The sequence below is a fragment of the Hibiscus syriacus genome, unplaced genomic scaffold (genome assembly GCF_006381635.1).
Source record: "Hibiscus syriacus cultivar Baekdansim isolate YM2019G1 unplaced genomic scaffold, ASM638163v2 tig00111834_pilon, whole genome shotgun sequence".
Taxonomy (NCBI): Eukaryota; Viridiplantae; Streptophyta; class Magnoliopsida; order Malvales; family Malvaceae; genus Hibiscus; species Hibiscus syriacus.
In genome coordinates this window covers 283,185-296,774 of record NW_024063192.1, presented here as the reverse complement: position 1 = coordinate 296,774, position 13,590 = coordinate 283,185, and the positions used below count along the sequence as shown (strand labels likewise).

The following is a 13,590-nucleotide window of genomic DNA, read 5'->3' as shown; positions in this document are numbered from 1 at the left end:
ATTTTATATTTTTAAATTAAATATAATATATATTTTTCTTTTCTACGGTTATATTGAATAAAATTAAAATTAAGACTAAATTAATAAAATGAATAAAAATTAAAAATAAAATTAAAAATAAAATATACAATTATATCGATATTGTTAACTACCACATCAATTTTTCATTTCCTCTATTAAATGCTAACATCGTGTAATTTTATTCATATCATTGGTCAACTAGCATTTAGTACCTAAATATCAGTTTTGGCCCTTTTTGGTATTTAAATTTTTATTTTTTTTCAAAATCATACTTGATGTTTAGTTTTCAGTTCATTTTAGTATCTCACTATAAAAAATTTGATACTTTTAATACCTAAACTATCGGTTTTGGTCCGTTTCACTACCTAAGCTGTCATTATTTTCAAAATTTAACGTTAAATTTTGAATGGGGTTTTAAAATAAAACAAAAACTATACTTTATGTATGATTTTAAAAAAAATGAAAATTTAAATACTAAACGCATAATTTATACTAATATAATTTATCTAATTAAGTGATTGTATAACTAATTAAGTGATCATGATTATAGTTTAGTCAATTATTTTTTTATAATATGAGGTCTTTATAAGTGTTAATATATATTCTAAAAATTATTAATCATTTGAGAATAAATGCTCAAATACATATAATTTTTTATGTTCGAATTTTGATCTCTAGAAATTATAATTATTGAGATAAGTTATTTCGTGCTAGTTTAGTCAAAGATTAAATTAATATATGATTAAGTAATATACAACCAAATTATGGAAGCACAAAATTTTGTCTTTGAAAAAAAGTGTATATATATACATGTATATATTAATTTTTCCTTTTTTTTCTTTGATATATATATATATATATATATATATATATATATATATATGTGTGTGTATTATTATTGTCTTTGTCAGGAATTCATGGGAGATGCAGATTGGAGTGGGCAAGTTGGAAGGAGGGTTTGGGCGGTTATGAATTCCCAGCTGTCTTATTATTTCTAAGCAAATTAGTCGTCGAAGTGAGGTATCAATTCACCCATCCTGCAACTTGTGAATTATCTGGATAACCCATCAACATCATTTATAACTTTTCCCCGTTGTTTCTACTTTATTTTTTTTCAAAATTTTCTGCATTCTACCTGTTTGTTATTATTACCGACTCACAATTTCACTCGGTAAACTTGGAACTGAACTACAAACATGCAATTTAGAGATTTTAATTCCTTTTAGGAAATGAAAAATAGAAGATTTTGATATTTGGGTTGGCTAAAAGTTTTTGATTCCTTGCTGTTTTTGATAGATTTTTATAGGAGCACCGGTTAAAGTATCAGAATTTTGATAGTGACACTGCCAGTGCTTTAGTTGCAAATGCTCTTATGCTTTTATAGCGTTTTCTGCAGTTATTCTGAAGATTTAAGTGTTGAGAATCGGGGAAATATTGGGTAATAATTTTCAATGTAATTAAAATATTAGAATTCTGATATTTTTATATGAAACCTTGGTATCTGGGTTTGAGCGTTTTTGTTTTTATGTTACCAGAAGTATTTTTTTTATGGTTGTTTGCTAATTATGGCTAGCATCCAAAATTCTTATGTTTATTGTTTTATGTTTGGATGATGCTTTTTTTATATATAAAAAAATCACATAAAAATTACTGATATTTATGTTTGAATCAATTACCCTGAATCCCAAACTGAAAACACAAACTTTAATATCCATGAAGCTTTAAAACCACTGAAATTGCAATTTGTAGTTTTAGTCATTCACTTGATTTTTTTGTTTTGTTTTGAACTTAAATGAGCATCCTTTAGAATTATCACCACTTAGGTTTAAACTGTTGAGTGCAAAATTTAGGTGATTCTTCTTGCCAATCAATGAACAAAGAAAAACCCTGATTAACATTGAAAAAAGGTTTGCTGTAATTTAACAAAATGATGTAACTTTCACGTGGGCCTGTGCTGTTAAAACTTTTGCTGTCAAATAGGTAGGCTTATTCAAATTAGAAATAGCAACTTGATTTACTTTTCTGGAATTTTCTTCTATTTGGATTTTGCATTGTCCCTTTCATACATTTCACAATACAAAAACCCTAATTATCTTAGTGTTGAATTCACCGCGCATTAATTTCTATCTGTTAATGATTTGAAATCGCCATTTACGGTTTTAAGATATTTCTGATATCTAACAGAATTCTTGAATTCTTCATATACTCCACTGCTGGCTTCTAAATTTTGCTGGACTTTATCTCTGGTTAAATTTGCTTGGCATTTTTGGGTCTATTTACTCTCTTTTGCACGGCATCTCTGCTTCTCCATAATTTAAGTATTCCACCAGATTTGTTGTTAGTGAAGCCCACTATTGAAATTGCCCAAGAAAGTATTGTCGAAAATCCATGGTATGAATTACAAACTATCCTAATTTGGCAGTGTACTGGAATATACTTCTTTCTTCCTAGGTGGTAATCTTGGTAGCGAATTCAGACAAGGATAGATGACTGTGGATGAAGCTGGAAACAGATCCGAGTGGACTAGGGAGCAAGATAAGGCGTTCGAGAATGCCCTTGCAACTTATCCCGAGGACTCTTATGATCGGTGGGAGAAAATTGCAGCTGATGTACCTGGGAAAACTTTGGAAGAGATTAAAGAACACTATGAGCTTCTGGAGGATGATGTTAACCGGATTGTATCTGGTTGTGTGCCTCTCCCACCATATAATTTTTCTTCCGAGGGTTCAGCAGGCAACGCTGGTGATGAAGGAACTGGTAAGAAGGTAAGGAACCATTTAGGGCATTGCAACAATGATTCAAATCATGGGAGTAAAAATTTGAAGTCAGACCAGGAACGCCGCAAGGGAATTGCTTGGACGGAGGATGAACACAGGTGAATTAGGTTTTGTGGTTTAATTTTTATTTATTTATTTTATGTTTTCATTTGGATTAAGTATGCATCTTTAGTAGTATCTTGATTAAGTTTTATTTTTGCACCGTCTTAACTTTGATACTTCTTCTCTTTATATTTAGTAATTACTTTCATTTGTTAAGGTTTGATTGCCTTGGAATCTCATATCCTGTTCATATTTAGAATCTTTGATTTTTATTTGACAAGAGAGTTTCCAAGATTGCTTTCAACCAGTGAAAAGTCTCTGATGATTATTGTTAGTTAGTTGTTAGGAAGTTCAGATCTTCTACATGGCTTTCTTATTAAGGTTTTCCTGCTGTGCTTTACTGCCAATATATGCTGAAATGATGTGAAAACAACTGAAGGGAAAAGGGAATTACAGTGTAACCATGTGGAAGATAGATCTTGCTAGTGGTTTCCGCTTGTTCATTTTATTTTTCCTGAAAACTCGCACAGTAAAAGAGAAAAAATATACTAGCTTCAAACGTCACCTGTATGACACAGGTGGCCGTTATCTGTGGATTAACTTTAGCCTTAGTTGTCTAACGTGGGTGAAACCACCATGGTTGCCATTCTTTTTTGACCTTATTTCCTGATATTCATATTAAAGCTGGGTGAGGGAGAATGTTAAGTGATATTATCCCATATCTGTTCTATGGTCTTATAGTAAAGTTGGACCCTCCACCTACAGACGATTCACTATTGGATGCTTAAGAGTCCTAAAGGCTAAAATTGGCATTTAGGTTTTGATTGCTTTCGACTGGTATATGTTTCTTTCATGTTCAACATTTTTTTGCATAACAGTTTGTGGTTTCATTGTTAAATTTCTTTCCAAGTTTGATTCTGATATGGAAGGAAAGCGATAACTCAAGGGTTATGGTAGAGAATTAACTTACCATGCTGCCAAATAAGAACATGAATTTGTGAAAATAATGCTAACCTATGCCTTTCCAAGTAAGAACTGTTTAATTGACGTGGTCCAGTTTATATCAAATTTAATTTAGGCTGTTTCTAGCTTCAGTTTCCATCAAATGACTGTCTACCTGAATTATGCCTTAAATCAGTGGTGGATTTCGAGTCTATTTGGATGGTTTCAGTGCACAATTTCTGGAAAGTTCGTTAAGGGTATGAATTCTATTTTGTTTGGATCATTTAGGTTACTAGTTAGTTAGAGTTAATCTAGCATAAAGTCTTCCCTATTTTCTATCATATTAATGATGACTTTCTATATATTAGAGATCTCGGTTCTGTCTTCTTTCTCCCTTGATTTTTCAAATTTTTGCATTATATTTGCTCATATAACAAGATAAATCATGTAAAATTAAGTCAAATAACAATTGCAAAACTTCGAAGAATCTGTAGTTTGTTTAGGGCTTGTCAGATTACATTTTTAAAGGTATGTTTAGTTACTCTATCCTTTTTATCTTCAAAAAACAGGTTATTTCTTCTTGGTTTGGAAAAATATGGGAAAGGTGATTGGCGAAGCATATCTCGGAACTTTGTGGTCACAAGAACACCAACACAAGTTGCAAGTCATGCACAAAAATATTTCATTCGATTGAACTCCATTAACAAAGATAGGAGGCGATCTAGCATCCATGATATTACTAGTGTAGGCAACGGAGAGATTTCAGCACCCCAAGGACCGATCACTGGTCAACCAAATGGTGCAGCAGTCGGAGTTTCATCGGGAAAGTCAGCCAAACAGCCATCTCAACATCCCGCTTCACCACCTGCTGTTGGCATGTATGGTACTCCAACTATAGGGCAACCAGTAGGAGGCCCCCTTGTCTCTGCAGTTGGCAGACCAGTGAATCTTCCTGCCTCGGCACATATGGGTTACGGAGTCACGGTTCCTGGTGCACCGATGAATATGAGTCCTGCAAAGTACCCAATGCCACATACAAGTGCTCATAGGTAATACAATGTTTAGCTGCCAGATAGATAAAGGATAGAAGCCTCGCTTGTTCGGATATTTGGTTACTGGATTTTCCATTTTAGCTTGAATAAGATATGCTTATTTGCAAGCCAAATTGTATCTGTAAGTTTAATCTCTAAATAAGGCATAGGGAGAGAATTTACATGTATCTATATGTAGGCAGATGTTAAATGTGGCAGATGTTTGGGTAGGACAGCATTTTTGCAACTATTTTTTCTTCACTTTTCTATTGCAACCATTAGCATTAGAACTAGTCAATGCTTAGAGATTGTATGGCATAAGCTGTAAAACGAAACCCCATATATATTTTACTAATAAGAGAAGCATATATATATATATGTGTGTGTGTGTGTCTATAATATATATATATATATATATACAAGAACATCAGGACAATGAGCTTTTTCAGTTCTGGGTTTCTGTTTACAGTTGAGATTCTAATGAAAAGTTACATTCTTACTTGGAAACCAACAACTTTATTGAATTCATTCCAAGATTCAGGATTTAGATTGTTAGTGCCATAATGCCATGTGGGGAATGGCCCTGATGTGGCCATGGTGTTTGCAGTTTTAATGTTGCAAAGAGCATTAAAATACAAAAGTCATCCGTTGCTACGTCTTCCTTGAATTCCCTTCATTCTTGTGTTGTTTTTATGTTTAAGCAAAAGCTTTATGTTATCATAGTCTTGGTTGCTGATTTGGGCATTGGAAAAGCAGGTGAGGTGAGGCTAAAAACTCTTTAATCTGCATGGCCTTCTGCCCATTCATTTCCTACCTGAAGGTTTCAAATTAAAACATGTTTAGTTGTATTCCAGTTAAGCATATGAAAACGCCTCTTCTTTGACCAATGAACCTAGTTCATCCTTTTTTTAGAGACGTAAGCTTCTATGTTAGGAGATGAACTTATAAAATTTTAAGGGGACGAATTGATAAAATTCCAAGGAGGTAAAAAAGATTAATAATAAAAAATACAAAGAAAATACCTAAATTATATCTCACTTCGATCCATCCCTGCCCTTTTCCTAAACAGTTGTTTCCTTACATTTAGAAATTAGAAAGCTGAATGAATTAGCTTTTTGTTCTGTTGGTTCATTTGATCACTACAAAGAGAAAAGCAAATGAATAATTGCTTACCAGTTTTTTAGCATTATAAAGTATTGTAGAAGTGATATGAACTGCCAACACTTAAAAATTTCTAAAACAAAGGGTATAAAAAAACTGGTCATGGGCATGCATGACATTATCTCAATAATTCCTCAGCATCATTGATTGTGAATTCACTAAACTCTTGTCCAACAATCTTAAAAAGGTATAAAACTAAAAAAATTTACACGGTGTGAATTCACTAGAGGTTATTTCTCGAAGATAATTACATGAAGTAACTGAATTCGACCTCGGATTATATGAAAGTTGCAGGCATTATCATATCTTTTAGTATGCGATTTGTGTTGGTTGAGTTGAATCTTTCCTTGCTTTTTTTCTTCTTTTCTTTCTTAGTATCTTAGCATCAAAGAAGTGGCAGACCTCACAAAGCTACAATGCCAACTCAGAAAGATTCAAAACCACATCTTAGAGAAAAAGTAACTTTAAAAGGTTGTCTCTACTCTACAGGGTATTGTGCTTTTTCCTATAGATTTACTGGAAACCAAATTAAGTTAGTTCCTTTGCTTCTTCTTCAATCTTTCAGGGTTTGACAGCTACTAATAGCTTGATTCTACTATGGGTGTTTTCTAGCTACTCGTATCGGACCACGTTGGGGACTTCATTAAGAATTTGAACCATTTTCTTAAAGGGTAAACTACATGTTTAGTACCTAAACTATTACTTTTGTCACATTTTGGTACTCAAACTATTTTTTTTTCTCAAAACCATACCTAGCATTTAGTTTAGGTTTCATTTTGGTACCCGTATGTTAACGTGTCACCATAAGGTAATATCATGTCGTCTTTGAAAAAATTTAAAAATACTACATCAACAGTTCTATTAATATTTTAACAGTGGGTACCAAATTGAAACCAAACCTAAACATTAGGTATGGTTTCTTAAAAAAATAAAGTTTGGGCACCAAAACGGAATAGAAGTAATAGTATAGGTACTAAACGTGTAATTTACCCTTTTTAAAAGAAATCAAATCTTCTAATACCTTCTTTTTTTACTTTTTTATCTTTTGGAAGTGATGAGCTATTGGTGACTCATGCAGCAAAAAGTTGGATTCAACCTCCACAGCTGAATTCCCCTTTAAATACATACCATTTACCAGAAAACATGATTCATCACAACTTGAAGAAACATTCAATTCAACAGCTTGTTGCCATTGAATTCCATTTCATTCATAGAAAAAAAAAGGGGCAATGAATCAGCTGCTTCAACAAGTTATTGGAGTTCCAATGAAAGCAGAAACATATGGAGTTGAGAGAACATCAAGGCTATGCTTACCTGATGATTCTGGCCAATGCCACATTTCATCACAAGGCTCTATAAAAAGTAGGTCTCCCCTTTCAAGCCTTACTAGTGGTAGCTATGGGAAATTCATGGTAAAGTTGTTTCCTTTTCTAATGAGAAAGTGTTTGAAATTGCAGGTAAAGGGAACTTTGTTCTTAGAAGGATGAACTTGCTGGGGAAGAAAGCCGACACTTTCGCCCATGGAGTCGGAGAGCATGGTATGAACAATTGAAACAATTACGAATAATATCTCGAGATTACTGTGAAAATGAAAAGACAGTTTTTACTTTTTGAAACTGCAGTGAGATTCGGGCCAAAGATAAGTGAAACAGTGAAGGGAAAGTTGAGTTTGGGGGCGAGGATTCTTCAAGTAGGTGGCTTGGAGAAGATTTTCAAGCAATTATTTAGTTTCACAGAAGGAGAGAAGCTGTTGAAGGCTTGCCATTGTTATTTATCAACAACAGCAGGCCCTATTGCCGGTCTACTTTTCATTTCCTCTAAAAAGGTTGCCTTTTGCAGTGACAGATCAATCAAAATCCTTTGTGGTAACGGAGAATTCCTCAGAGTCCATTACAAGGTTTTGATTCCACTAGAGAAGATAAAAGGGGTTAACCAAAGTGAAAACATGAAGAAACCATCACAAAAGTATATGGAAATTTTGACAGTTGATGGTTTTGATATCTGGTTCATGGGATTCTTGAATTACAAGAAAGCTTTCAAGTATCTTCAACAAGTAATCTCACAGAGACTTTATGATGTAGAAGTCACTTCCTAGGTGGCTTTGAGAAATGTTTTCATCACATTGTTTTGTTGATGAAATGAGGAAAAAGGTAATCAGTAAATCACTCTTGCAAATGTAAAAAAAAAAGTTCTAAATTTAATATATGTATCTATATAGGCAACTGTGGAAATTGTGATGAATAGTTACATTCTTACTTGGAAATACACCACTAAAAATGGGCTAGAAGTGCAGCAGCTGCAGCAGCTGTAACTTCTGTTTTACAATACTGTTAACACCAAAGCTGCCATTTACAATGGCATGTTAAAAATCATTAATTGCAAAAACAATTTATCTTTCTGGAGACATGTTAGACACTTGGTACTCATTAGATTGAGTCTCATGAGGAGATATTAAACTTGAGAGTTGAGATTTGATGCTCAAGCGCTCATATTGATTCAACCGGCATTGCTGGGAAAGTTTTTAATGCACTTATGAAGCAATGAACAGATCCACTCCAGATTCGGATTGAAGACAGCAAAGATGATGTGTATAAAAGGTTCTGAAGAACTGAACTCGGAAACCCATTTTTGAATGTTTCTATGAAAATTTCTCATACAACTCATGGTAGCATGAGCTACTGGGGAAATTGCAGGCATCACCTAAATGCAGTCCAAGGATAAACTGCTATTTGTCATATATATATACACACACATAAACACAAAGAGACCACATTTTAAAGATAAAAGAACGGATTAAAACTCGTAAGATTTGAACCCCGGGCTTATTAGATGTTACTTAAAGATAATTGCATGAACTGGCTGAACTCAACCTCGGATTATAATGCAAGTTGCATGTATTATCGTATGTTTTAGTATGCAAATTGTGTTGGTTGATGCGCATCTTTCCCTAGCAGCAAAGGATTGTCAGACACCACAAAGCAACATTGTCGAATCAGAAAGTTTCAAAGCCACATCTTCTTAGAGTCGGCAAAAATAGAAAAGAAAGGCTATTTAAAAGGTTGTCTCAACTATACATAGTACTGTTTTATTTTTGCACTGCACAGCTAATTCGAAATGAATATGCCTTTCCCTTAGACTTCATTATGGATTTGAACCTTTAAATACCATACCCTTTGCCGGAAAACCAGATTCATTCGAACGAACTGATCGATTCATTTGGAAATTCGACTTCCATATCGAATCAGGCTACACATAATCAACGGAGTGACTGACCAAACTTTTTCTCGTTCTCTTTACTTTAAAACAACTATTTTAAAACCTTTTCATATGAATCATCCATATATACAATATAACTTTATATCGGAGAGCTCTCAAAAAAATAATTACAGTTCAAAATGTACAGACTGACTCTTCACTGACTTTACGACTCAACTTTACATCAGAGTTTATAAATATACATGCCCTTTCAAAATCTTGAGACGTACTCTGACATGTTCTGCTCTGGTCTGGACCTCTATCTCTTTCTAGGTCTCATCAATAGCTCCACCTAATCTGCATAAGGAAACAAATTCTAAACGCTGAGCTAACTAGCTCAGTGTCACACTAACAACTAGCTCATACTAAAAGTGCATCAGAGAAATACATCAAGCTACTCAATCTCAATCATTAGTGAGTATCCTCGTGATACCCACTCTCTACTCTAGGTTAGACATCATAGTGCGGTTGAGGGATCTCTGCATCTCGGAGCTCACACACCCCTCTAGTCTACCGAGGATGGTGCCCGGAATCTTTGCATTGGTCGACACCCTCGACTAACCCACCCCTCGCGGGTGTCGGACCTCACGCCCTTGTTAGTCAGTTTAAAGTGTCTCGCGCACTGCCTAAGGATATCCGGACTACATCTATACTTTCGACATCTCTAGCTTTTCCAAAGGAACTCGGGTGTCCTAATCGTTTCCCAAGCATTCAACCAAGGCTAGTCTTATTTGATCCTACTTTATTCTCGTTTCTACGTTAGAATTAATCATTAATAATATCCTCACTTGTAGTCTTATTTAGAGGTAATTATAAGTTTTTGGGGAAACCTCCTCTCTTCTTAAAGCTCTCTTAAATTTATTACCTAAAACATCACTTTGGTATCAATACTGACCTTGTAGTATCGATACCCTATCTAAGGTATCGATACCCCAGCTGATTTGGCCTTGGAATTTAAAAGGGAAATATTGATATTTACATGGGAGTATCGATACTGGGACCTTGGGTATCGTACTCCCTAGAATATCGATATCAAAATGACATTTTGAAATCCCAGTCTCGATACTATACCCTCAGTATTGATACTCTTAATACTTCGTGAAAACTCATATTTCATGCTTTGTGCAGTATCGATACCAACCCTCAAATATGCCTTATTTAGGCACAAAATCACCCTTTAAACTCTCTAATTTTTGCTACTTAGAAGTTTCCTAATAATTATTAAGTCTTAAGTGAACATTAGAAATCATAAATAAGGCTTTAAAACATCTCATAATTCTAAAACATGTATCTTGTCATGAAAATCTACTTTTTAAGCATAATCTCATCTCATATGTTCTCTTGCATTTCTAATGACCCACTAAGGGTATGAATGAGTTGTGATGTGTTACCAGACTTCTTTGACTGCTAAATCTCCTCTCGAATCAACTACGATTCACTTTTTCTTAACTTCTAGTTTTGAACTTTCTCCCGCCTCTTTGGCTAATCACAAGGAAAACTAGAAGTTACATACTTGCTTAGGGCTTAGAACTGAGTTAGAAACACTCTAATCAACTTAAATTTACTAAAACTAATTTAAATCCCTTGATCTCTTCAACTTCAGTAAAAACCCATTTTGAAAACCTTAGCCAAAACTTAAGATTAAGAGCTCAAATTGAAGCTTGAGGGAAGGAGATTAAGTTTCTTACCTTGGTTTGACTCAATCTAGGCTTGGAACTCTTAAAGCTTGTTTCTTTTTCTTGTTCTTGGAAGGAAAGGAAGAGAGAAAAAGGAAGACATTTGGGAAGCTTGGGAGTTTACGTGAAATCCTTCCTTTTTATCTTTTAAAACATGTTACTGGTAAACTACATTTTTTGTTCCTCGCTTTTTTACCTCCATTTAAAAACTGATCCAAACTATTTTGTGAGATTTAATGGGCTCGACTCATGGGTTTCGGGTTGACCCAAACTAATCACCCGGGATTTGGGATATTACACTCTCCCCTCTTGGCAATGTCTCTAGAAAATTCATTGTTTTCATCAGGGCTTATTGTATTTCTACTCTAAATTTACTCACTTTGTGGACAACTTGGAAACTCGAAATAGTTGTATCTTTCAACACCAGTACGTACTAGTCAGGTCATGATGTTTCACAGACGAGCTAGAAAGTGAGATTCACATAATCTAGTACGTACTATTTCATTCTATTGAACTCCATGAACAAAGATAGGAGTTGCTCCTGCATCCACGATATTACCAGTTTTGGCAATGGGGACATTGCAGCACCCCAGGCCGATCACTGGTCAATCAAATAGTGCAGCAGCCGGAGGTTCATAAGGAAAAAAAGCCAAACAACCCTCTCAACATCCCGCTTCACTGCCTGCTGTTGGCATGTACGGTGCTCCAACTATAGGGCACCAGTAGGAGGTCCTCTTGTCCGAATTGGGCTACCGTGTCTTCATTTTTAGCCTGAATAAGATATGCTTACTTGCAAGCACAAGTTGCATGTATCATCACTTGCTAAACATAAGTTCATGAATCGACTGAAGTCGACCTCGGATTTGCATTATGGTGCAAGTTGCACGTATTATCATATCTTTTAGTATGCAATTTGTGTTGGTTGAGGTGAATATTTTTCCTTGCTATTTCTTTCTGAGTAACTTAGCAGCAAACAAGTGGCAGACATCAGAAAGCTACAATGCCAACTGAGAAAGTTTCAAAACCACATCTTAGAGAAAAAGTGACTCTAAAAGGTTGTCTCAGCTATACAGGGTGTTTACAAGGGGTGTTTTCTAGATATTCGTGTTCGATATATGTTAGATACATTTCGGATATGAATATAAAGGAAGTTGAATATACTTGTGTCGGACATATTTGTATCGGACCACTTTAACATGTTGCAGGACTTTCATTATGAATCTTTTGGAAGTGATGAGCTATTGGTGACTCATGCAAGGAAAAGGTTAGATTTAACTTCAACATCTACAGCCCCTTTAAATACACTACATTTGTCGAAACACCAGATTCATCACAACCTGGAGAAACATTGAATTCAACAACTTGTTGCCATTGAATTCCATTTCATTCATAAGAAAAGAACAATGAAGAATCAGCTGCTTGAACAAGTTATTGGGGTTCCAATCAACAGAACATCATATGAAGTTGAGAGAACATCAAGGCTATGCTTACCTGATGCTTCGGGCCAATGCCACATTTCATCACAAGGCTCTATAAAAAGTACGTCTCTCCTTTCAAGCCTTACAAAAGGTAGCTATGGGAAGTTCATGGTGAAGTCGTTTCCTTTTCTAATGAGAAAGTGTTTGAAATTGCAGGGAAAGGAAACTTCGTACTTAAAAGGATGAACTTGCTAGTGAAGAAAGCTGACACTTTCGCCCATGGAATCCGAGAGCATGGTATGAACCATTGAAACACTTTTGCTTTAATGTCTCAAGATTACTGTGAAAAAGAAAGCTAAAGTTTTTACATTTTGAAACTGCAGTGAGATTGGGGCCAAAGATCAGTGAAACATTGAAGGGAAAGTTGAGTTTGGGGGCAAGGATTCTGCAAGTAAGAGGCTTGGGGAAGAATTTCTAGTTTCACAGAAGGAGAGAAGCTGTTGAAGGCTTATCAGTGTTATTTATCAACAACCGCGGGCCCTATTGCTGGTTTACTTTTCATTTCCTCTAAAAAGGTTGCCTTTTGCAGTGACAGATCAATCAAAATCCCTTGTGGTAAGGAGAATTCATCAGAGTCCATTATAAGGTTTTGATTCCACTTGGGAAGATAAAAGGGGTTAACCAAAGTGAAAACATGAAGAAACCATCAGAAAAGTATATGGAAATTGTTACAGTGGATGGTTTTGATACCTGGTTCATGGGATTCTTGGATTACAAGAAAGCTTTCAAGTATCTTCAACAAGCAACCTCACATAGACTAGATGAAGTAGAAGTCACTTTCTAGGTGAAATGTGTTTCATCAGATTGTTTTGCTGATGAAATGAGGAAAAGGGTAATCAGTAAATCACTCTTGCAAATGTAAAAACAAATTGTTCTAAATTGAATACAGAGTATTTAAAGTCGAGTTCATTCACCAGTCTCTATCCAATTACAAGCCTTGTGAGTCAATGAACTGTAGGCTTTTCCTTTTTGGAAAGAACAAATCGAAAGAATGTGGTTATGGTCACTGCTTCAATGTACTGATGAATGTTTGCCACAAGTGAGCACATAGTCCTCCAAAAACTGGCTGAGCTGACTTGTATACAGATTTGGGTCATTTCTAAAATGATCAACATGTGTTGTCGAGACGAAGTTGCACGCCCGAACTTCATGCCCCGATCTCTTTTGCTTCTCTATGAACGATTCCACGGAATCTGCAGGGATTACT

At 35.0% G+C, this 13,590-nt stretch overlaps 1 protein-coding gene and 1 pseudogene across 1 annotated transcript; both read left to right on the top strand.

The window, feature by feature from the left end:
• Positions 1-2,269: 2,269 nt before the first annotated feature.
• On the top strand, positions 2,270-5,103 carry LOC120171639 (transcription factor SRM1-like). Its single transcript, XM_039179318.1, has 2 exons — positions 2,270-2,896; positions 4,352-5,103. Exons 1-2 carry the CDS (start codon positions 2,508-2,510, stop codon positions 4,833-4,835), a joined length of 873 nt encoding a protein of 290 aa, XP_039035249.1. The 5' UTR covers positions 2,270-2,507; the 3' UTR covers positions 4,836-5,103.
• A 2,040-nt stretch (positions 5,104-7,143) lies between these two features.
• On the top strand, positions 7,144-13,167 carry LOC120171535 (annotated as a pseudogene).
• Positions 13,168-13,590: the final 423 nt, after the last annotated feature.

Coding starts and splice junctions, on each gene's coding strand:
- LOC120171639 (XM_039179318.1), top strand. CDS start 2,508: ATGACTGTGGATGAAGCTGGAAACAGATCCGAGTGGACTAGGGAGCAA. Junction 2,897..4,351: donor TGGACGGAGGATGAACACAG/GTGAATTAGGTT, acceptor TTCAAAAAACAG/GTTATTTCTTCTTGGTTTGG.